General features: G+C 36.0%; 3 protein-coding genes across 3 annotated transcripts; all 3 read left to right on the top strand.

Moving 5' to 3' along the window:
• The first annotated feature begins 1,799 nt into the window (after positions 1-1,799).
• Positions 1,800-13,442, top strand: LOC110780933 (extensin-like). Its single transcript, XM_056833968.1, has 5 exons — positions 1,800-2,034; positions 2,308-2,381; positions 5,420-5,591; positions 10,992-11,049; positions 12,431-13,442. Exon 5 carries the CDS (start codon positions 12,441-12,443, stop codon positions 13,176-13,178), a length of 738 nt encoding a protein of 245 aa, XP_056689946.1. The 5' UTR covers positions 1,800-2,034; positions 2,308-2,381; positions 5,420-5,591; positions 10,992-11,049; positions 12,431-12,440; the 3' UTR covers positions 13,179-13,442.
• On the top strand, positions 6,445-9,980 carry LOC110787016 (uncharacterized). The gene is made up of 4 exons (XM_021991597.2): positions 6,445-8,819; positions 8,907-9,206; positions 9,286-9,391; positions 9,471-9,980. The coding sequence occupies exons 1-4, from the start codon at positions 6,445-6,447 to the stop codon at positions 9,978-9,980; spliced, it is 3,291 nt and encodes a 1,096-aa protein (XP_021847289.2).
• LOC130462949 (uncharacterized) lies at positions 13,194-19,122 on the top strand. Its single transcript, XM_056831944.1, has 8 exons — positions 13,194-13,421; positions 13,502-13,768; positions 14,157-14,369; positions 14,452-14,544; positions 15,609-15,710; positions 15,838-16,266; positions 16,361-16,435; positions 18,957-19,122. Exons 1-7 carry the CDS (start codon positions 13,194-13,196, stop codon positions 16,406-16,408), a joined length of 1,380 nt encoding a protein of 459 aa, XP_056687922.1. The 3' UTR covers positions 16,409-16,435; positions 18,957-19,122.
• The last annotated feature ends 4,296 nt before the right edge of the window (positions 19,123-23,418 follow it).

Below are 23,418 nucleotides of genomic sequence, written 5' to 3'. Positions count from 1 at the left end.
ACCTAAGTACAATAAAATCATAAGCCTAAAATTCAATTAGTTAAGCCCAAGATTCAATTACTTAAGTTTTGATACCAATTAGTTAAGCAATTAAATCAATTAGTTAAACGGTGAAATTCAATTAGTTAAGCCTAATATTCAATTAGTTAATCCTAATATTCAATTAAGCCTAAAATTCAATTGGTTAAGCCCAAAAATCAATTAGTTAAGCAATGAAACGAATTAGTTAAGCACTGAAATTAATTAGTTAATTAATCGAACTTATTAGTTAAGCATTTGAACCAATTAGTTAAGCAAGGAAACCAATTAGTTAAGCACTGAATTAATTAGTTAATCAATCGAACTAATTAGTTAAGCATTTGAACCAATTAGTTAAGCAAGGAAACCAATTTGTTAAGCACTCAAACTAATTAGTTAATCAATCGAACTAATTAGTTAAGCATTTGAACCAATTAGTTAAGCAAAAATATTCTTAACTAAAACAAAATAACTTTTAACTAAAACATCATTATTCTAAACTAAAACAAATTAACCTTAACTAAAAAAATAATGTGTAACTTAAACATCATTATTCTCAACTAAAGCAAAATATGTAACAAAAACAATAAAAGTTTATAACTAAAATAGGATTATTTTTAACTAAAATGAAGTACTTTTTAACTAAAACGAAAATTTAAATACTAATAAACATTATTCTTTAACTAAAAGAATACTCCATATAAATTATAGCTAAAATAACCATAGTCTTTAACTGAAACGAAAACTAATTTAAATAACAACAACAAAATTCGTCGGGACCGTCAACCCTTGCGAGGCCCAGCTTCCCTTCGTTCGCGTCGCAGCCACCGCAAGATCGAGATCTCCACCACCGCATTGATGATTCTCCCGCCGAAAGTCCAACTCCGACTAGCGCAGCCACCGCAAGAAGGTCCATGCCCTGCTGCACAGGCAACATCGCAATCGCCGAGGAGGCTAGTCGCCGCCTCTCTTCCCCACGACTCTCACTCTCTCCTTCGTCGCATAAACTTTCTCCACCTCTTTCTCCATCATCGACGGCGAAAGTAGTGTCTCACCGCCACCTCCGATGAGATCTACAAAAGTAACCAAGAAAATTCAAAAACCTAATTTCTAAAATCAACAACATTAATAAAAAAGCTGAAAATTAAAAAACCTAAAACAAGAAGAAGAAGGAAAATGGAGGAGAGAGATGGAAGTACCTCGTTGCTTCGATCTCTCCTTGCTCGCAGGCGGCGAGTACGGGTTCGCCACCACCGTTCTCCGCCGCCTTCGAAATTTGAGAATCAAGAAGGAGAGGCGGCAATTTCATCACCAGATCGCTCTGGTTCTCGCTTCCCCATCCCGCCGGCCACCAGGATCTCCCGCTGCTAAACAGACTTCGCTGGCACTACAAAAAAGAGGTACATATTGAGACGGAATTATTGTGACGGTCTAACAAAGAGTCGCAAGGAAATTGGGGCGCGAATATTAATTTGTAAATTGCGACGCTTTAGAAAGCCGCAAAATATTTCGACGTTCTAAAGCGTCGCTATTTACAAAAAAAAGACACGTGTGTTGCACGTGTTTGTGAGGCAGCAAAGCAACTGAATTTTTTGGCAAAAAATCCCGCCTAACTCTCTGCTTTTTTCGCAGAATCCTGCCTAACTCTCAACCCACCTCCCACGTTTCTCTCAACCTCCTCCCACCGACATACCTTGCTGCGTTACGAAACTAACCACCCTCGTCAGATTTCCGATGAATTCGTCTCTCTCATCCTCACCTTCAGCACCGGCCATTAACGAATTCCTTGAATTCCGTCTTCAACCTTTACGTTAGCAAAGTCAAATCTCCCAGTATAAGCTATCTCACTCCTCATCCTATAAATTCATGAAAAATCCCAATTATTGAATTCACAATTTGCCCAACAAAATCAAGATAAATTCGTTGCTCTCTCTGGTTTTTAATTGGAGAAATTCAAGCATACTCTGGTTTCTTAATTGCTGCTTCATCCTCGGTGTTGCCGGATATATTCGCCAGGTATTTTTGGTCTGCTTCACGCCTTCACTATTTGATTTTTATCATATAACAATGTTTAGGTTTGATTCACTATTTTAATTTCCGTCATATATTGTTAATTCACGTTTTTTCATGTCAATTTCTAATGTCAATCATATGCCTTTAAGTTTGCCATGTTATATTGGATCCTTAATTCAAGAAAAAAACTAGAATGGGTCTTCTTAGTTTCTGTGATTTTCTATATACCGCTTACAGAGTGTTTGCTATTTCATTTATTTTAGTTTTCAATTGCAGATAGTTGGTAATTTGGACGATAGTTGGAAAGTGGTGAACGTCTGACTTCTTCTTCCGTGTTGTTACTACTGTAGGTATTGTCTATCTATTTCTAATTTTCAGCGGTATCTTTCTTGAATTACTTTGTACTTTTGTGATTCCATAGTTTTAAATTTGCAACTTTTAGTTGGCGTAGAATCTTTGAAATTTGGATACATGGAAATGCTTTGTGTAAAGACACACAGACATTTAGTGAGATTTAGATGATAATCTCTGACCAAGATATCTGGTACTTAGTATGAAAAATCTGTTGTCAATCTTTAAGACACCTAGCTGTACTTGGTTAGTTTAGGTTGTCTTTAGTGAGAAACTTGGTGTATCAAATGTGCATGTTGGATGAGTTTGCAAAATTATTTGTCGCTATAGAACTTATACTAATTATTTGAACCCTTTCACTTAGCATTTTCTACTGTTATCTATAACTTCTTTTGAGGCTACACTGTTTTCTGTGACTGATTATGTGAAATGTGTGACCGATGGACTGACTGTAAGTAGAAAAGAACTGAACAAACTTTGCACAAAACAGAACTGAGCTTTACAAAGCAGAACTTAGTATTAGGTGACTGATAAGCTCATTGTCTGTATGTCATCGTTATGTTAAGCTACTGCATGCTTTCTATATGTCATAATTGTAGTATTAGGTAGTGGCAGTGTATCGCAGTGTTAAATATCTTATCTTATCAGCACTTTAGTTGTCTTTATTATAAATTTCTTTGCCTTTCCCTGCTTTAGTTGGCACCAAATATAGGTTTGACTACCAGTTGTATGGAGTAAGGAATAAACCTATGCAGTAAGCACCCTAATCTGAATATATGCAGTTCAAAACACAGAGAAGTGAGAGTAGCTTTGAACTATAGCTTAACTGAGTTAAGGGATAGAACATCCGGTTTTGATTTTTGAACTGTCATAGCTGGGATGATAAACTCAGATAACCATTTCTGAGTTTCTATCATCCGGTTTTGAACTGTCATAGCTAACCAAATATTATCTTATCAGCACTAGCTTATTGTTTATCTGAGTTTATCATGCCAAGTTGAGAGTAGCTTTGAACTATAGCTTATCATCCGGTATTATTTATCGGAGTTTGCAAAATTATTTGTCACTCTAGAAAGATCAAGCGCCAACTGGTGGACAACCTTAAAAGCTAGCTTCTTCCTTCGATTATCAATGAGGTATTTCTTTAGGGCACCTCTAGGAAGATATTCCACAACAACACATCAGATATTACTAGGGATGCTAATTAGGCCACTTTTTGTTTGTATTTGTAGTCCTGAGGCCCCCATCTTTGCCCCAATAAACTGCAGCATGCATAAATGGTTTTTATGACTACAAGCTTTGATAATAACATATCAGTTAGTTTCAACATGTATCGAGTTAAAAGTAACATTAGCAAATTTTTGAGATGGATGGTTTGGCTACACTTTAGGTTCTATTGTTAGAAAGAACGACATTGTATTCTTCTGTTGAATTATTTTGAACTTGCGAGTAAGGGTTTATGGTAAAGAGTCGTTACCTAGCTTTTTTTAGTGCTTCTCTATAGAGCTGTTTAGAGTATTTTTTATTACATACCTGAACTTTTTATCTCTATTGATTTTAGAAAATAGATCATGCATTACATGACAATAGATCATGCATTACATGACAATAGATCAGTCCTAGGCTATTTACGACATAGAAAATAGATCAGTCCTGCTCTGATCAATCCTGATCAGATCAGTCCTGATCGGATCATTCCTGATCAAATCAGTCCTGATCAGTCCTTACTGATCCATCCTGATCAGTTCTGATCAGTTCACTTCTGATCAGTTCACTTCTTCTCCTAATTTGTGTTGGTGTTGTTTAGGTTTAATTACTTTATCCCACACATAAATAATGTAATTGGAATTGGAAAACATCCCAATTTATGTTGGTGTTGCTAATATAACTATCGAACCTTAACTATATACATCATGTGTTGCGCATAACCGGGAAAAAATGGGAAACATTAACAGAAAAAGTTTTAGAGGTTATGCAATTGCACCGGATAGGAGTGTTTCACTAAATCAGTTCAAGCTCAATCATGAGATTATCGTTCTATTTGAATAACTCTATTCTTAACAAATTAATAGAATCTAATCCAAAATTGTGATTACTATTCTTATTTCATTATTCAAACAAACACTAGCTAAGAGCTTAAGAAGTGGAGTAATACATACTGATTGCTACGGTGTACAAGTTATAAATAATTGATCGTGGAATTGATGAGTCATAATAGAAGAGTAATCTATAATGACTAATATTTAGATTAGACATAACAAGGTAGGATTAATATTATTATAAAACTTTTGGGAGTCTTTTTAATTATGTGTTGTGTTCTGTCAACTTCCTTGAATATGAGATAATATGGCTGCTTAATACGGAGTATGGTGATCACTTTTGAGTAATAAATGGAATAGCTAGCTTTCTATGGACTGTGACACTTGCACTCTCAGACGACATAGAAAATAGATCAGTCCTGATCAGATCAATCCTGATCAGATCAGTCCAGATCAGTCCTAATCAGATCAGTTCTGAACAGTCCTTACTGATCAATCCTGATCAGTCCTGATCAGTTCACTTCTGATCAGTTCACTTCTGATCAGTTCACTTCTGATCAGTTCATTTCTGATCAGTTCACTTCTGATCAGTTCACTTCTGATCAGTTCACTTTTGATCAGTTCACTTCTGATCGGTTCACTTCTTCTCCTGTCCCTCTACGTTCACCACTATCTCCTTTCTCTCTCCTCTGGTATTTTTGTCGCCCCACAATAACGACTTTCGTAAACTCAATTGCTTGATCCCCTTATCGCGGAGTAGATTGCAGATAATATTTGCTTTTACTTCCATGTAGACAAACCTCCCTTCTTTGACCTGCGCTTAGCACATTGCTTCCCTACATTTGTTCATTTTCATGGAGCATTCATGGTCATGAATTGATATGTTTGTAGTGTTTTCTGTTTAAGTTGATAACTTCATCTACTATATTTTTTAGATTTTAAATTCCTGATAATGTTGTTGTCCTTATATTTTGACCATAATTTATCAACATTATCAGGTTTCGCCAACCACACCGGTTCAAGGTTTCCTGTGATTCTTTAGCGTTGTTCGTAGGTTCGTGCATCAGTTCGTGCGTTGCTACACCGGTTCAAGGTTTCCTGCGAGTCTTTAGCGTTGTTCGTAGGTTCGTGCATCGGTTCGTGCGTTGCATCTGCTCTTTGATACTAGAGGTATGTATACTATAAAGTCCCTTTTAGGTTTTTTATTGGACAATTGTTATTTCCCTAATTTTGTATGGACAAGGGTGGGCTACAACTCTGCAAGTTAGGTTTGTTAAGTGTTAGAATATAATTTCCGTGGCTTTACATTTCCTCGATGTCCAATATATATACAATGAGCATATACCGACGTTTATTGTGCTATCATAACTTACGTCAATCATGCAAAAGTTGGATCTTTCTATTGCATTCCTGTTGATTTAATTTCAAATGTTTTGATATAATAGCTTCAAATTTGTAAATACGTATTTTTGTTAGCTTTGGCATTTTGTGTTGGTATTATTTGTCTAATTACATTATCCCTGCATAATTTTGCTTAGCTTAATTACATTTAATCCAAGAAATTTTACCATAAATTCTGATTATGTGATGCCACGTTACTTAAGGTACTCTTACTCTTTTTAAAAAATGGATTTATATTGTTGTCTTCGTGTGAAGTTGAAAGTATCACCTTGTGCGCTAAAATCACATGCTTTATTTTCCTTGCAAATTCATGTGAAGTTGAAAGTATGATCTTGTACGCAAAAAGAAAATATAATATGGAAGTGATAGAGGGTAATAACTTTTAGAAGATGAAGATAGATCACAAATATTAGTCACTAAGGAAGAATGATTAAACAAAAAACCATAAGTTATGGTATGAATTAAGAAGAGTTGTGTACGGAGGTGTTATGTGACTTAAATTAATCTCGTGTGATATATCAAGGTTCTAAGAATGATCATAATATTTTAATAAGTACATATAAAAATTTCCTATTCTGCGACCGACGTATATTACTAATTACTCAACTAATTTCGTATAGATATGGATAAAAGTTGGATCGATCTACCCACTGGTCATCATGAATATATCGACGGTTTTATGGAATTTATTGAGTTTGCCAAGCAAGATCTAGTCGAAGGAAAAATTAGATGTCCATGTAAGAACTGTAAGGTAGAGAAATGGTTCTCCGTAAATGAAGTGGAGAGGCATATTTTGTTTAAGGGATTTTATAAGCCATATAAGGATTGGATTTTTCATGGTAAAGGGGATACGTTTCAGCGTGTGTTTGAGAGTGATGGAGGGATTACTAGTGAAGGATCCCTTGATAACCAAAGTGGGTTTGTAGGCCGAGATAATATGGGAGGGCTATTAAGATCAGCATTTAGTGTTAATATGCCTCCCAATTGCCCAAATTTAGAAGCACGAGAGGATGATGAATGGATTGAGGAGCCCGTGGCCTATGACACAGATGTAGAATATGATTATTCTACAATAGAAGAAGATGTGACATATAAGAAGTTGCTTGAAGCTTCTGAGGAGAAATTGTACGTGGGGTGTATCAATTTTTCAAAGTTATCTTTTCTGTTACACTTGTTTCACTTGAAGTGTATGAATCACTGGTCCATAGAATCTTTCAATATGTTGTTGAAGCTAATTCTAGATGCATTTCCTCAAATACTTGATTTTCCCTCTTCTTATTATTACAGTAAGAAAATGATAAAAGACTTGGGCCTTGGGTATGAAAAGATTGATGCTTGTCCGAATAATTGCATGTTGTATTGGGGTGAATTTTTAAAGAAAGACAAGTGTCATGTTTGTGGTACATCGGGGTGGAAGAAAACTAAGGATAGGGGCAACGTTGTAAGTGATCAAGGTACGGATACTTGTAAGAAAGGTGTGCCAGCTAAGGTAATGCGATATTTCCCTCTTATACCGAGACTAAAAAGAATCTACATGTCATCAGAAACAGCAGAAGATATGAGATGGCATGATACAGAGCGATTGGGTGAAGATGATAAGAAGATTTTAAGGCATCCTTCAGATGGCTTAGCATGGAAGGCATTTGATGAGCGTCACAGTGATTTTGCATTAGACCCTCGTAGTGTTCGATTAGGTCTTGCGAGTGATGGTTTTAATCCTTACCGTTTAATGAACACCACTTATAGTACGTGGCCAGTGATGTTGATTCCTTATAATCTTCCACCATGGTTATGTATGAAACCGTCTTCTTTCATTCTGTCCACGCTTATTCCTGGAAAATCAAGTCCCGGAAATGATATTGACGTGTATATGCAGCCATTAGTGCATGAATTGAAATTGTTGTGGACAGGGGTTGAAGCTTTTGATGCTTTTGCCGGAGAGAAATTTAATTTGCGTGCGGCTTTGCTTTGGACTATTAATGACTTTCCCGGCTATGCAATGCTCTCTGGTTTGAGCACAAAAGGTTACAATGCATGTCCTATATGCTTAGATTCCACGCCTTCTGATAGATTTGGGAGCAAGATTTGCTATTGTAGCTATAGAAAATGGTTACCTGCAGATCACCCATATCGATGTCAAGGTGACAAGTTTTGTGAGAAGTTTGGAACTAATGAGTGGGGTAAAGCCCCATCTCGTCCTAGCGGCACTGATATATTGAAGCAGCAAGAAAAGGTGAAGCATGTTTACGGAAAGTCGAAGGCACCACCGAAAAAGAGGCAAAGAGGACACGATGATGACGATGATGTCCAAGATGAAAGTGACTTTGGTACCAAGAGAAGCATATTCTTTGATTTGGTGTATTGGGAGCATAATCTTCTAAGGCATAATATAGATGTGATGCACATTGAGAAAAACGTGTCTGAGAATATTTTGGGAACTCTTCTTAGTATGGATAAGAGTAGAGATAGTAGGAATGATCGAGAAGCCCTTGAAGCATGGAGAATAAAGTCTCACCTTTGGCTGAGTACTAATCCTAACGGAGGTGAATGCATGCCTCCGGCTTCCTATTCTATGTCTACGGAGGAGAAGGAGAGGTTCCTAAATGTTTTGCAGAAAATTAAAGGTCCTGATGGATATGGATCCAACCTTTCTAGTTGTGTGAATATGAAGCAAAGGAAGTTGATTAACCTCAAAAGTCATGACAACCATGTTCTAATGCAGGATATCCTTCCCGTTGCCTTAAGGGCCTCTAAAGCTACAAAAGTAATTGACTTGTTGGCTAGAGTGTCTTCCTTTTTCAAGAAGTTGTGCTCTACTACTATTGATCCAGATGATTTAGATGATCTTCAAAATGAAATTATTTTAACTCTTTGTGAGTTGGAAAAGGAGTTTCTGCCTTCATTTTTCACAATCATGGTCCATTTGTTGATTCACTTAGTGGAGGAGGTTAAACTTGGTGGACCAGTGCAATACAGATGGATGTATCCCATTGAAAGGTTAATATCTTACACGTCTAAATTATATTCTTTTTATTTAATATTTCACATTTATCATATATTAAGTACAAATGTTTTATTTGAAAGGTACTTGTCCCATTTGAAATCACATGTAACCAATAAAGCCCAACCTGAAGGATCTATTGCAGAAGGCTTCCTTTTAGAGGAGACAATTAGGTTTTGTTCGAGATATCTTCAAGGTGTTAAGACCATCTTCAACATACCTAAAAGGATGGATGATGACATTCCAAATCCCAATGATTACTTGTTTAATTCTGGTGGTCGAGTTATTGGGAAGGAGGTCAGCATTCGCCTTGATGACAAAAGCTTAAAACAAGCTCATCGCTACATTTTGCTTCACTCTGATGAGATAAAAGGGGATCTGGAGTAAGTATTATGTTGGTTTTCTTTTGAATTATCAATTGTTATAATAGATGATTTTTAATTTTGTTCTTCTTTCATGAAGTGAATTTTTAACCGAGAAACGTCAAATGAACTTACAAAATCCTGTCACGGACAGTGATGAAAGTAACTGGATCATCAATGAATTTGGAGGGTGGCTGCAAAATAAGGTTACTTAAGTTCTTTTAATGTGAATACATACTTCTTTTAAAAAAAAAATGTATTTGATTTAATGATGTATCATCGTAGGTACATTACATAGATGCAACCACCGAAGATGGGAAACTAAGAAAAGCTTTGGCGGGTGGTTTGCATTCTTATGGTAGAAAATTAAAAGGATACATAATCAATGGATACAAATTCCTTTCCACGGATCGCGATTCTCGTCTTTTGACACAAAATTCTGGAATTATGGTCGAAGCGGATGGAGATGCCTACTATGGAAAAGTGAAAGATATCTATGAATTAGATTATTACGGAGATTACAAAGTTGTATTGTTTCGTTGTGATTGGGTAGACATTCATAGGGGTGTAAAAGCATATCCAAATGGCGGAGTGTGTGTCAATTTCTCTAAATTGATGCATTCTGGACGATTGTTGCAAGATGATCCATTTGTATTCTCATCTCAAGCAAAACAAGTTTTTTACATAGAAGATGAGATACAAAAGGGATGGTTGCATGTTGTTAAGAACAAGCCTAGAGATGTGTTTGATTTAGGGGATTCTTTACCAGTAGAGGAAGAGGGTGGGACCAATTGATCATGCTTATTTTTTATTGTTTTGCTTTGGATTTGTATTTGTTCATGACGTTGTGAGTCATATTGTTTAATCTGGTTGAATAATGAGTTATATACTTAATCTATACTCACTTATTTTATTGTCTACTAATGTCCAAGTACCCTACTACTAGTTTCTTTGATGGTGATACAGATATTTTTATACCGTTATTCCGTGAAAAGGGGGCAATTTATCTTTGTTTTTTGTGATTTCCCCCTTTTGTATTTGATTTGGTTCATTGTTGTTGCAGTGTTGTTGTTGCTTTTCTTCTCTTTTTTGTTGCGCCTGTGGTACACAAGAAAATGTGTGTCAGGGGTGGGTTGGTCCATTATAACTAAACAATAAGGTTTATTGGAAAAGATTGATTCTTGTTTGTATGCATCTGTCTTGGTTCTGAAAGTTTTACCCCCCTTTGACAAAGCGTATCTGTCAGAGTTGCCAAAATATCATGCCTGGCTATCTAAGGAGAACCACACAAACAAACCAGTTTGAATCTGTAAGATTAGTGAAATGCTGTGAGTTAATCATGAAATGACTCCAATGTAAAATATTGCTAAAAAAAATTCACTAGATTTCATTGTTTATAACAGTAAACATCACTCCAGTAGTTTCCAATATTACACAAGTATCAACACGTTACCTCTTTACTTCTTCATTTATGTTTCTGTCTGTTTCGAGTTCTGCAATTCAGGCTTGATTCTCCCTTAGATGTTTGTGTTCTGCATTCATGTTAACGATTAACAATGTGCATGCATCCACCTCTTCAAAGCTGCCATTTACTACTATACTAAGCTGCTGGATCACCCATTGGATCCTCTTTCTATGTCTTTTGACTTTGAGAATCATATGTGACCACCGACTTTATATAATTATAGCTAGATTTTTTCAAGCTTCTCTAAGCTCATTTGTATTGTAATATTGATCCTTTTATCGCCTGTTTTCTCTCCTATGGAATGTATAACTCTCTTGATAATCATTTTCTTAAAACTACAGGCTCATGATATTACTGATTTAGGCTCTCTGAATCAAGCAGCAAAGATCTTTATTCCAGGTATGGTTCCCCTCCTTTCTTTTCAAAACAGAATGGGGAATAACTAATAAGGTAGCCAAATCATTTTGTTAATACATGTCAGACATGCAGCTGTTGCTTGATGTTGTTTTGCTGGTTCACCTCTTCCTTATTTGTTTGACGACTTGTTTTAGATTGTTCCTTAGCTTTTGCCTGGTGCCATGATAATATAAAAATTGAGAGTTTTCACTGTAGTCTGAATCTCAGAAAAGGAGGGTGTAGCAGGTTCATCTTGCCCTTTCCCTCATAACTGTAGAGCAAAAGTGTAGTAAATGAGTGTAGGCCAACTAAAATATTGCTTATAACTTCAGTCTAAACTACACCCAAAAAAAAGGAAGTGTGCCAGCTATGAGATCATCTCTTTGATCCATCAGAACTGAAAAAATTGTTTTTTGGCAACTGACAATAAGCTAGCTAGCAGATTTCTCAACCAAAACAGTTAAAATCATAAATTGAGAAAGTACCTTGAGCTTCTTTTCTATATAGCGTGCATAGTCAGTCCACAAATCACTAGATATAGGAAACTCAGTGATAGCACGTTCATATAGAATCTGAACACGCGCAGGGTCACCTGCAGATTCTTCAAATTTAAAGTATCTCTGCAGAAACATGAAACAAAATACATGTTAAAACCAATAAAGGGATAATTTGAGTTCAAGGGAGATAAATAAAATTCTTGCTACCCTCATTATCTTGATAGCTTCCTGTTCGTGCACCCAAAGATGTGAGATCAATCCCTCCAAATGCCATCCATCACCCTCCTCATTCCACCAAGCTGCTACACACTCATTCGCATCCACATTCGTAGGGGCCATGGTGCTAATTCGACCTCCAGGGAGATTTGGTAGCCACCTGGAGGTTGGTTGTTTCCATAGTGCTAATATCTTCACTTTCTGATAATATCTTCAGTGCGTTTCCGTTAGTTGTTTCCTTTCTGGTTTGCCTTCTCTATCTTGTTTCGTGCTTATGCTTGTAATGTGACAGGTTATAATGAAACTTAATAAAGGGATGAACGGAGTAAAAGGCCTTCCAATATAAAGTTTTCAAGTTCCTTGAAGGTTTCAGACTTTTGAGTCTATGACTTGTATATTCTAGACTCTAGATCACTCGTGAGCTAACGACCAATTAGAGCCAGGATGAATTTCTTTTTCTCAATCAGATTTGCACTTTGCTTCTATATTTACTGAGTTTTCTGCTCATTGTAATTCTTGTTTATGTGAAAATGTTAAACTGATTTAACGTGTATGATTGTCACTTTGAGTGAATACCTATTATCCTATTTAGTGATTCATTCTTGTAGCAATTGAGTTGGTTTAATGACCTTTTTATTCATAGCTGATTGTGTTTCTTACTTTCTGAACAGGAACTAAAATATGAGTTACAGGACTAAAAGAACATTGGTAGCTATTGACGAAGGGTCGAGCATTGCTGCATCCAAGTCCCCAAAATCTTCTGATCCATCCACCCAAAACTGGGGACCGTTCAGTCCTCCAACACTTGGAGTGTCACAGACATTTGGGACGGTATCACAACCCATTAAGCAACCAGTAGCTGCTAAAAAAACCATGGTTGCACCACAATCATCCTTGCCTCGGCCTACTTCCATGGTTTCAAAGCCACAACTGAAGGCATTATCAAAACCATCCTTTACCCAGACAAAACCATCCTCTAACCCATTACGACAACCAATTCCGCCCACTCTTACAGGAACAACACAAAGTAGATGGTATAAAGGACCTACGTTTCCCAATCTGACTGAAATTGCAACACAAAAAGCGTCAACACCGAATCCACACCAGCCTACTATGCAGCCTGTGTTGCAGCCTTTCAAAGCTACCTTGCAGCCTTCTTTGCAGCCTTTCAAAGCTTCCCAACAGCCTCAAACAGCTACCAATCAGCCTCAAAAAGCTACCCATCAGCTTCAAAAAGCTACACAACAGCCTCAAAAAGCTACACAACAGCTGGTATCTTCTTTTACAAGTGTCAAACCACATTTAGAGAAAAGAGCATTTGTTGCACCTTTGGGAGCAACAAAACATGTGATGTCACAATCTCCTACACCACCAGACACCATGGCAATGAAAAAGAGAACCGGGAAGCAAGAAGGTTAGTTGCCTCCAACATACATGCATGTGAGTGAGAATGCATTTCAACCTCTGCGATCTCCTCCATCCAATCAGGTTGAGAGTGAAGTTATGCCAAACTACAACTGGGACGAATTTGAAGAATCGGCTTCTGAGAGTGAAAATGAATTTGATCAAGGAGAAGGAAGTGATACTGCTGTGAAGAAAGCAACACTTCGACATCGAATCATTATTCCAAATTGGCCAGAATCGAGGGAGTTTGATGAGAAGGTGGAGGCTATAACTATAGGTAAACATGTCTCTACATCAAATATACAAACTTTAAATTATCGATCTTGGTGATTTTTTAGTCTGATTTAGCTCCTGTGACAGATGCTGATGGAATACGACATCTGGTAAAGGGACCAGTTCTTCCTCGAGACGTTTGGCATGATGCAAAGGGGTTCAGATACATTGTCAAGCTCAATGAGTTCAACCAATCTATTCGAAAAGGTGGGAAGATCCTTGTGAGCTTCCTTGGAGATATTGCAAAAAATGATTCACTTTGTCCAGTGGGAGTCCCAAGTTGGCGTGCTGTGAACAATCAGTTAAAAACTAATGTTGTTACAATGATTCGGGTATGTGGATTTATTGTTCTTAACACTTATGTTAATTGTAGTTTTATTTTAGCTTGGTTAACTGTGTAATTAGCTTTAAATTTATTCTGTTTCCATCTGTGTTCATCCATCAGTTGCCCGTTTTTCAGGTTTTTATTTGGTCATGGGGGTTCCGACCCCGGGTTAAGTTTCTGCAGAATCACTAAGTTCACCTAGCTAGTTCTGATCAGATCAGTGCTGATCAGATCAGACAGATCAGTCTGATCTGATCTGATCAGAACTAGCTAGGCAAATTATTTTGTTAACATTGGTTTGCACCATAATCATCCATGCTTGAGTATTGAATTTCTCTTTCTACTTTACTGTTTACTAATGTGGCGTAACTTAATTTTTCTTTTTTTTTTTTAAGAAACATTTTGTGTTACCTGATGGACCTCTAGTTAACAAGGCACTAGTGATGCGTATTGACAAACCATGGAACAATCATCGATACAAATTGAAGAAGGATTTTTTCGATCCAGTGAATAAATCTCGAGAAGAGAACTATGCCAACGTGCCTGATGGAGTGTCCACTAGGAGTTGGACGGAATTGGTAGATTATTGGCTTTTACCAGAGGCCATGGTTTGTGACCCCAAAATATCCTAAATTTAGTAAGTTTTATTTGTTTCACCTATATATGCTAACATTGGTTTCATGAAACTAGGAAAAATCTGAAATGGGAAAAAATGCTCAAGCTTTACAAGACAATAAGCACAACAGTGGTGCTACAAGCTTTGCTAATCGAAGAGTTGATATGGTATGCTTTTCAACCTAGCTATTTGGTTTGTAGCATTTCAATTGCTATAGGTGCTAAGTCTAAAATTCATAAACAAATAAGAGTGATATAAAAGTCTAAAATTCATAAACAAATAAGAGTAATATTTACTCGTATATGCATATCTAATCTCACACATAAGGACATTCTTTAGTTTTCTAATGTTAAAGTAGAGAAATGTAGAAAAGTTGGCTATGCGGGCAAATGGAATTGAAAGCAGCAGCTGGGAAAATCTTCCTACTTTCCGTTTCTGTTATAAACCATGTTGTAGAAGTATACATTATGTGACTCTTCAAACGTTTTGGAGATAGTTGTCCTAGATTCTCATGAACTTAGAGCTTTTAGGATCAGGAAACGGGGTTACCTGACACTATTACTGTCAAATAGAGTAAACTTTTAACAGGAACTAAGAAGTATGATTCTGGAGGGTGGTTTGGGGATGGGAGCGGGTGTGCGTGGCTACTCCAAGTTTAAAGTAGAAAACATCAGAAAGCAGAGGCAATGAAGTCCATATGCAGTGCATGAAGCTGCAAAAACTATTCAATTTAAACAACAAAGGCAGTATTTCATTCTTCCCGCGAGCAGTAATAGGGTGATGAACCACTGATTTAACAGGATCAAGTGCTGGTTGTGATATCTCAAGTCCTTCACTTCTAATAATGTTGATGTACCTGCAAACAAGTTTGCAAAAACTTATTTACCTAATATCTTAATAACTAGAACTAATATTTGCCACTTGTTACAGAAACAAAACAAACTGAATACAGGTATAAAGCAACTATTGGCTGATATTTCTTCTGTTTATTATCTTCCCTGCATCTACAAGGAAACGTACTCCTGAATTCCCCTTAGCCCGACACAATTAGCAGAGAGCTTGCTGATGTCACTGCCTCTGTTGCCGACTCTGTCACCCCTTGCAAAGTGGCAATGCACCCAGCAACCCTACTACGGGGATAACAACTCAAAGTGTTAAACAAATATAGTGATAGTCGGTTTAAGAACTTCAAAATTTCAGTTTTCAATTTATTTTTTTCCTGAAATTGCAGAAAGAGAAGAAAGGAGTGTTTAGCGAATTGGCATTTTTCAAATCAGTTTACGCCAAAGAAGATGGAAGCTTTAAAGAGGGCACACTTCCTCATCAATTTGTGGTATCATTGCATTGAGCTAATTCTATAAATCAATCTTGTCTCTTGAAGTCTATTTATTTTTTTCTTTGCTTGTACATAGTATTCTTGGTTAATAGATTTTGAGTGATCTTTTCATATTATATAACAGGAGGATGCCAACAAAAAGGTCCAAGAAAATCTTGCGAGTTCCTCTTCTTCAAAGCCCGTAATTGAAATTGAGAATGCAATCTTTAATGAGCTCATGAATAAAGGTGAAGTACCTAAACGTCCTCTGAATTATGGATTTGGAGTGAAGCAAAGCGACATCTTTGGAGTGGAAGGTTTCCTGAGGAAAGAAGGGTCAAGCTATGTTAACAACAATGCTATGGAAGTGGAGAACATGAAAGGTGAAATATCAGTTGTCAAGAAGCAAAATGAGGACCTTGCGCAACAAAATCAAGTTCTGAACACCAAGTTTGAAGAAACAACACAATCATTTAAAATGATTGCTTCTTTTTTGGGACAAGTTTTGAAGGAAGTACGCAAAGGGAATGTTTCATCGAACCTTTTAGATGGTGCGGAATCAGCAATAAATATGGTTAGTTATTTCTGGAAATTATTCTGATTGATCATCATGTATCATTACCTGAAATGTGGCATATCTACTTTACATATTAAAATGCTTTTTGTAGATTACTGATGATTCTGGTGGCAATGGTGACAACCAGGCCGAGAAATGAGACTTTGACACTATTGCCAAATGCAAGGTAATTTCATAAGGAATTAATTAACTGCATTTCATGCTTTATAGATAAACTTATAGCTGAAACAAGCTTTATAGTTGTTGATTACTTATGGATGATGGTGAGATTAGAAGGTAGATGCTTAGATTTAGTATTATCATAATAAGGTATTATGTTGATATTAGCTGAAACTTTGAGAATTATCTTTAGGCTGGTAGGATATGACGATATGCACACTAATCGATCCTAGATTCTAGCTCAAAACTCCGCGATGTAATCCATGACCATTACCTTCTCATCAGCAGGTGAAAATATAAGCTTGAACAGAACTGGTCTGAACAGACTGATCATAACATAACTGATCTAAACAAAACTGGTTAGAACATAACTGATCTAAACAGAACTGGTCAGAACAGAACTAACTGATCAGAACAGAACTGATCTAAACAAAACTGGTTAGAACAGAACTGATCTTATAAAAAATAATCAGAACTGGTCAGATCAGTTCTGTTCTGATCAGTTCTTTTCTAACTTGGCCGTTGTATACTTTTGAGAAGTAATTATGAAAAATTAGTCGAGTTTGTAAAGAATACTTGGATGGCCATTTCCTGGTTCTTCTATCACCGAATTTCTTAGATCTTACCACTTAGTCTTAACAAGTTCAGTACAGAAAATGCTACTGTCATTATTGATGTTTTGGATGTCTTTCCTTTAATTTGTTTCATTCTTACTTCATGTCTTCATGTACCTAGAAAGTTGTTGTTCTTGACAGAATATTGTGTATTTGAATTGATGTGAAAGGGTCGGTTTCACTTCATAGGTTCTCTTTTTCTCTTTTTCTAAGCGATTTAATGCCATTCTTGGTGAGAGTGGTCTCAGCAGTATGCCGTTCTTGGTGAAGTTGACTATTGTGTTCCATCTTTCTCTAGTTTGAGTTAGTGTAGACATGTAAACAGAAGAAATATTAATACAATAATATCTAGCTTCTTAGCATGGATCCTACCCCATGCTGTCAGAGTTTAGTCGTCCTGCCTTTTCCTCACAAGTAGAAAATGCAATTTGCAATTGACCCACATGGTACAACCTCCGTTTTCCTGATTAGCTACTTTAACAACAAAAACTAAGGAGAAATCAAGATACTCAAGTGGTTACCTTACTACCTTTTTCTTTTAGAAGGAAAGAGATTGAGAGTAAGAGAATTATTAAATATAATTGAGTCCCGTGGAATGGGGTGGAAGATGATAAATTGAGAACAAAAAGTTGGCATAAATAGGACTAAGTAAAAGCGAGTAGATTGCTACTGCTACTGCTGCTATTGCTATTGCTCCCTTGGTCTGATTTTTCCTTATTCTGAAGTCCGAACCCTCTTAAATTGTGATTGTGTGTGCATGGCTAGCTGGTTCAAATATCTTGTATGCTGCATGTTTCCTGTGCTTTGGGATGTAGTTTAAGTTTCTAGACTCACGATTTTCTGGGAGGAGTTTGTGTTGTACTGCTGAGTATGCTGGGCTGGTTTCATTTCGCGAATAATGTTATTTCCAATTGAGGTAGGTCATTGTATTTTCATTTGCGAATATTGATGTGACTCATGTTTAGAAACAATTTCACATACTGCATTAGAGATACTAATAGCATACTGCAGTTGTTCTTAAGAGAACGATACATAACTACAGCTAGTCTGCTAGTATTTTTTACGGTGATTCATCATTCTAAGGTGATATAGCTCGATAGTCTTTTTTTTGGCAACCATCTCAGCTAGTGTGCCATGAAACTCAGCTAGTCTGCCATGACTGTGGTAGGCCAAGAATTTTGATGTCTTGTGGTAGGCCAAGCTTGCAGATGTCTTCTAGTCCACTGTTGTGACATGTAGGCCAAGCTTGTAGCTGTCTTCTAGTCCATTGATGTCTTACATTTGTAGTTGGATGCATAACTTGATAAGAGCTCCTGAACATGTGTAAGTAAATTATCAATCATTAGCCACAAGCTCACATGCCACAACTTTCCAAGACTGATCAATAATTAGTCACATTATCTAATTGTATTTTAGAATTAAGAAGCAGAGGAAAATGTGGCCAGTTGCAGCAAGCAAGAATCTGTTGCAATATATCAGCACCCAACCAGTAGACTACTGATTATTAGATTATGATTAGTACTTTAGTAGTGACTGAATTGAGTAGTAATTGAATTGTTATTGAGGTCTTGTTTAGGGATTCATGAGATTGGTAGTCCGTAGTTGCTTACTTCTATATGCTTGTAGCTTAGAGTGGTGGTCATTTGAGCTGCTGATTTTATTATCAGGATTTCTTCCAAATCCAGAACTTGAGACTTATGTTCTATCTGTGTGGTATTGTTATCGTTCTGTGTTCTCTATCAACGGAATAAAATGTGATTCTTTGTTACCTTTCTTTATGGAATTATTACTAAGGTAAACAACTAATCATGATTCTTTAACATTGTTCTTGACCTTGTTGTTAATTTTCCCTTGATTTTATGGAATGTTCATCATACTCAATTCATATATATTTGACATAAATTTTCTTTGCAGATTATTGATGATTCAAGTGGTAATAGTAAATGTAGATCAAGAGATGAACAAGTTATCTTGAAGCTAAGCTAGCATAAGGATAGGTTTACTTGTTCGTAACCTTGTTTTTATTTAGTTTTGGACTATCTTGTAGAAAAAATGATAATGCTAGTTAGAAAGTTATTTTTGTTTTAAAACTATAGCTTTTATTTCAGTTTGACTAGACTCTGCGAATTAATTTAATGTATAGATGATTTTTATCACTTTTTCAAATTAACTACTTAAGTATATATATGAATCATAGCATGATGTTACATATATATATATATATATATATATATATATATATATATATATATATATATATATATATATATATATATATATATATATATATGATGCAAATTGTGACGCTCCAAAGTCTCTAAATTATTACGTATATATGAAAAATAATATGATGTAAATTGTGACGCTTCAAAGGGTCTAAATTATTTTGGAGGGAATGGGGAGACCTCGCACGAAAGTAAACATATAGTCACTCTAATAAGAGTCTATATATTTCGGGTGTCTAAAGCGTCTCTATATGGTTTATAGTGGCGGAAAAATGTGTCTATACGCGTGCAAATAGTGACGCTTTATATAGTCTAAATATTGCGACTCCCTATAGAGTCACTATATCCCAATTAGCGACGGAGAAATACATCGCTGTTTTGCAAATTGTGACGCTCTAAAGCGTCGGTAAATAGCGGCAATGAAAATAGCGACCCTCTCCCAAAGCGTCGCTATGTGAAATAGCGACACTTTAGAGCGTCGCAATGTGTCCCAAAAAGCGTCACAATGTGCCGCGTTTTTTTGTAGTGTGGTCGCCGTCGCCTCATTCACGTCCGCAACCACCGCCACGTGCCACGATAAACCAGTAGATCTCGTTTCACCACCGCGCGCCTCCTTGCACGGTGCCAGTAGCCGTCCACCGCCATCGCACCTTCGTGGACCACCTCTTGGTGGTGGTGGTGGCCATGGAACTAATTTTGAGGAGAGAGAAAGAGGCAGATGTTTTGAGGAGAGAGAGAGAAATCGAGAGTTTTGAGGAGAGAGAGAGAAACCGAGAGTTGTGAGCAGAGAGAAATGAAAATTGGTATTATATATTTTCAGAAAATAAAATAAAAACAAAGTTGATATTAAGCTGACATCAGTAATGACGTGGCAACAAGGTGACAACAAGGCGGTATTTCCTGTAAGACCATCTTTTCTAAAAGTTTGTATTCTTGATGTACTTACGAAGCATCACCATTTCAGACTTTTAAATTTGAACACTCGATAAAAATTCCGGTCAAAATTGACCTTCAAGTAAGATTAAATTATTGTGCATATACAGAGCCTTATTTTGGTTCATTCACTATCATGTGATCTAATTTTCCAGCAATATCATCATGTAAATGCATATTTATATTTTCACAAAAAAGAAAATGGATATTAATGGAGCTCTAATTTACCGAAAATCGATTTCTCTCTATCTCCCCTAACTTCCACTTCTTTTAATACAATATGCAATATTAACACTTTCTTAACACGATGAATGCCTAAAATAAGTATTATTGTATGAATCTCCAATATCTTTTTGATGTATCTCTAACGTCTTTTAAATGTATTTCTATGGTATTTTCAATGTACCTTTGTTTTTCGGAAAATTTGGTAATATTAATCCAACCTTTGGCCGGTTTTCTTTTATTAATCCCACCTACGACATATTTTTTAATAATCCCACCTTTACTACCCAACGACTTTTATTGGGCTTAAGTGACCGATAACTGGTGAAAAAATCATCGAGATGGTGATGAATTGATGATGATGACTGAATACATCTAGAGAGAGTACTTCCACGTAGGGATATATTACCGCCGACAATAGGTTTATGACGTGTTGGGCCCAATAAAAGACGTTGGGTGGTAAAGGTGGGATTATTAAAAAATATGTTGTAGGTGGGCTTAATAAAAGAAAATCGGCAAAAGGTTGGATTAATATTACCAAATTTTCCTTGTTTTTCATGGTCGAGATGAGAGGATGGAGATGGAGAAGAGAGAAAGAGGGAGTATGGTTGTCAATTTATTTTTTTAATTGGTCTGGCATGGCGAGATCGAAGCAGGAAAGACCAGAGAGACAACTAAAATTCTAAGTCAGTGGGAAACATGCCAGCTGGACTCATCATTTAGTCTTGTATTAGAAGTTGTTGGGATAAAACGCGAGTAATTCAAGCCGCAAGATCAATATGATCTAACGGGTGGCAACGTTTCTCACCCTTCTCACTTTAATTGCCCTTCTCACCGGATCTCAACCCTATATATATATATATATATATATATATATATATATATATATATATATATATATATATATATATATATATATACTTCCTCCATTTTTTTTAATTGCACCATCTGTGATTTCACGCTTGCCAATGCACTATTTTAACCACTAATATCTCTCATTATACATTTTAAAAAATTATAAAAATTTGATAATTTGAAAGTATATTTCGAGACGAATCTAACAAGATCCCACATGAATATATTTTTCCTTACATATAAATCACAAAAAATAAGTATATAAGAATGTGTGAATAGTGCTAAAACCAAGATGGTGCAATTATAAAAAAATGGAGGAAGTATATATATAAGGTCCCCTTCTAATGAGAAGATCCTTATAATGAGAAAAATGAGAAATGATCTTAGCCATGGAAACGACTCAATCTAACGGTTGAAGTTTAGCGCGTGTAGTTACTAAATACGAAGTACTGTAGCATTTAAAAATAAAACAAACAGAAGGGTCATGCTTTGTATTTGAACCGACCAACCTCCAGTCCTCCACCAACCTCTTTCTCTCTCCTCAGCTCATCTTGCATATTAACCCTAAATGGTGAATTAAATAAAAACCCCTCTTTTTTCATCCATATAACTTCTGATCTATCACCTACAAAATATTCAAGCTCAATTTCTGAATTTCTACCATGGTTGGGAAGTCCAAGCCTAATTGATTTGGCAAACACTTGTGCTGTAGATTTTCGATTGCGTGAAATTATGATGTTTTGATCCCTTTTAATTGTAATATGTAGTATTGTCGAGCAGTTGGGTGTAATTGTAATATTGGTAAGCTTTGATCCTTTTTCCCTATGAATTGCTATATTTTCTATTTTTTAGGGATTTTCTTCAACCTCAGCTCATTACTTAATATTTCCTACCCAGTTCACTTTTCTTCATTCTCTTTCTCTCTCCTCAATTTTTTTTACAATTACAAACCTGTAAATAATGACAATGAGTCCAGATTGTTTCTCTAAATTTGTAGGAGTTCCATGAGTTGTCATTGAAGAAAATCCGATCAATTCAACCTCTTAAAAATGTGACAGAAAATCCCGAAATTGTTCCATTGTTCTACTTAAGATTTGCTTATTTGTTTATAATAAATTTGCTCATTTGATTATTTTTTTGCTCATTTGTACTAAATGAGTAACTTTTTTTGCTCATTTGTATTAAATGAGTAACTTTTTTGCTCATTTGCACTAAATGAGTAACTTTTTTTGCTCATTTAATTTTTTTTGCTCATTTGTATTAAATGAGTAACTTTTTTTTGCTCATTTGATTCTTAAATGAGCAATTTTTTTTGCTCATTTTAAATTAAGTATAGGAATTTCTCTTTATGGGTGAAAATTTGCAGAATTAATATATGCCCAGAACCTGTTTGTTTTGTTCTACTGGTTCTAACACATCGGTATTCTGCAAAGACTAGCTTGAGGTGAGACAAATACGAGTATGAGCCTATTTCAAAGTTAAACTCTTAAATCAGATTATCAATAATTAATGACGTTCCCACTTTCTAGCCAACAGAGTAATTTGTCTCTGTAAATGCATCGCACACAAATGGGAAAAGCTGAGGTAGGAGAGAGAAAGATGGGAGGAGAGAGAAAAGTTGAAGTGGGTCACGTGGGATTGTGGGGGAGCTGGGAACCGAAAATTCATACTCCGTGTTACTTTTTGTAATGAACGAAACGGGTTAATTAGAGGTGTCGGATATAACGATTCAGATTGCTTTAAACTCCCTTCTCATTTGAATGTAAATCTATATATATATATATATATATATATATTAACAAATTCGGATTTTTCATGAAATACCCCTGAATTATGGCGTAATTCACCAAATGCCCCTCGACTTTCAGAAATTCACCAAATACCCCTCATAAATGACTTAATACCCAAAATACCCTTACTAATGACGCGCCGTTAGTCCTCCGTTAGCCTAATTTTTAAATTCACCAAATACCCCTATTTTATTACTTATTTCATATAATACCCCTATTCTGAAACTTAATTCACCAAATACACATAACTTAAAATTACCCATTTTGATGCTCAGCGGCTAGTTTTATGTTTGAAAATTAGCCGTTGCTTATTGTTTGCTTATAAAAACCCCTTTTCTGACTATTTATTGT

This window comes from Spinacia oleracea, chromosome 6 (assembly GCF_020520425.1).
Source record: "Spinacia oleracea cultivar Varoflay chromosome 6, BTI_SOV_V1, whole genome shotgun sequence".
NCBI classification, from domain to species: Eukaryota; Viridiplantae; Streptophyta; class Magnoliopsida; order Caryophyllales; family Amaranthaceae; genus Spinacia; species Spinacia oleracea.
The sequence above is the reverse complement of the archived record's forward strand: the minus strand, read 5'-3'. Positions and strand labels throughout refer to the sequence as shown.

Bases quoted from the DNA above. Each gene is read 5' to 3' on its own strand.
- LOC110787016 (XM_021991597.2), top strand. From the start codon at position 6,445: ATGGATAAAAGTTGGATCGATCTACCCACTGGTCATCATGAATATATC. The intron at 8,820-8,906 runs GTTAATATCTTA...TTTATTTGAAAG, and splicing joins TGGATGTATCCCATTGAAAG to GTACTTGTCCCATTTGAAAT. The intron at 9,392-9,470 runs GTTACTTAAGTT...GTATCATCGTAG, and splicing joins GAGGGTGGCTGCAAAATAAG to GTACATTACATAGATGCAAC.
- LOC130462949 (XM_056831944.1), top strand. From the start codon at position 13,194: ATGCATGTGAGTGAGAATGCATTTCAACCTCTGCGATCTCCTCCATCC. The intron at 14,370-14,451 runs GTTTGTGACCCC...TCATGAAACTAG, and splicing joins GGCTTTTACCAGAGGCCATG to GAAAAATCTGAAATGGGAAA. The intron at 16,267-16,360 runs GTTAGTTATTTC...TGCTTTTTGTAG, and splicing joins CGGAATCAGCAATAAATATG to ATTACTGATGATTCTGGTGG.
- LOC110780933 (XM_056833968.1), top strand. From the start codon at position 12,441: ATGAGTTACAGGACTAAAAGAACATTGGTAGCTATTGACGAAGGGTCG.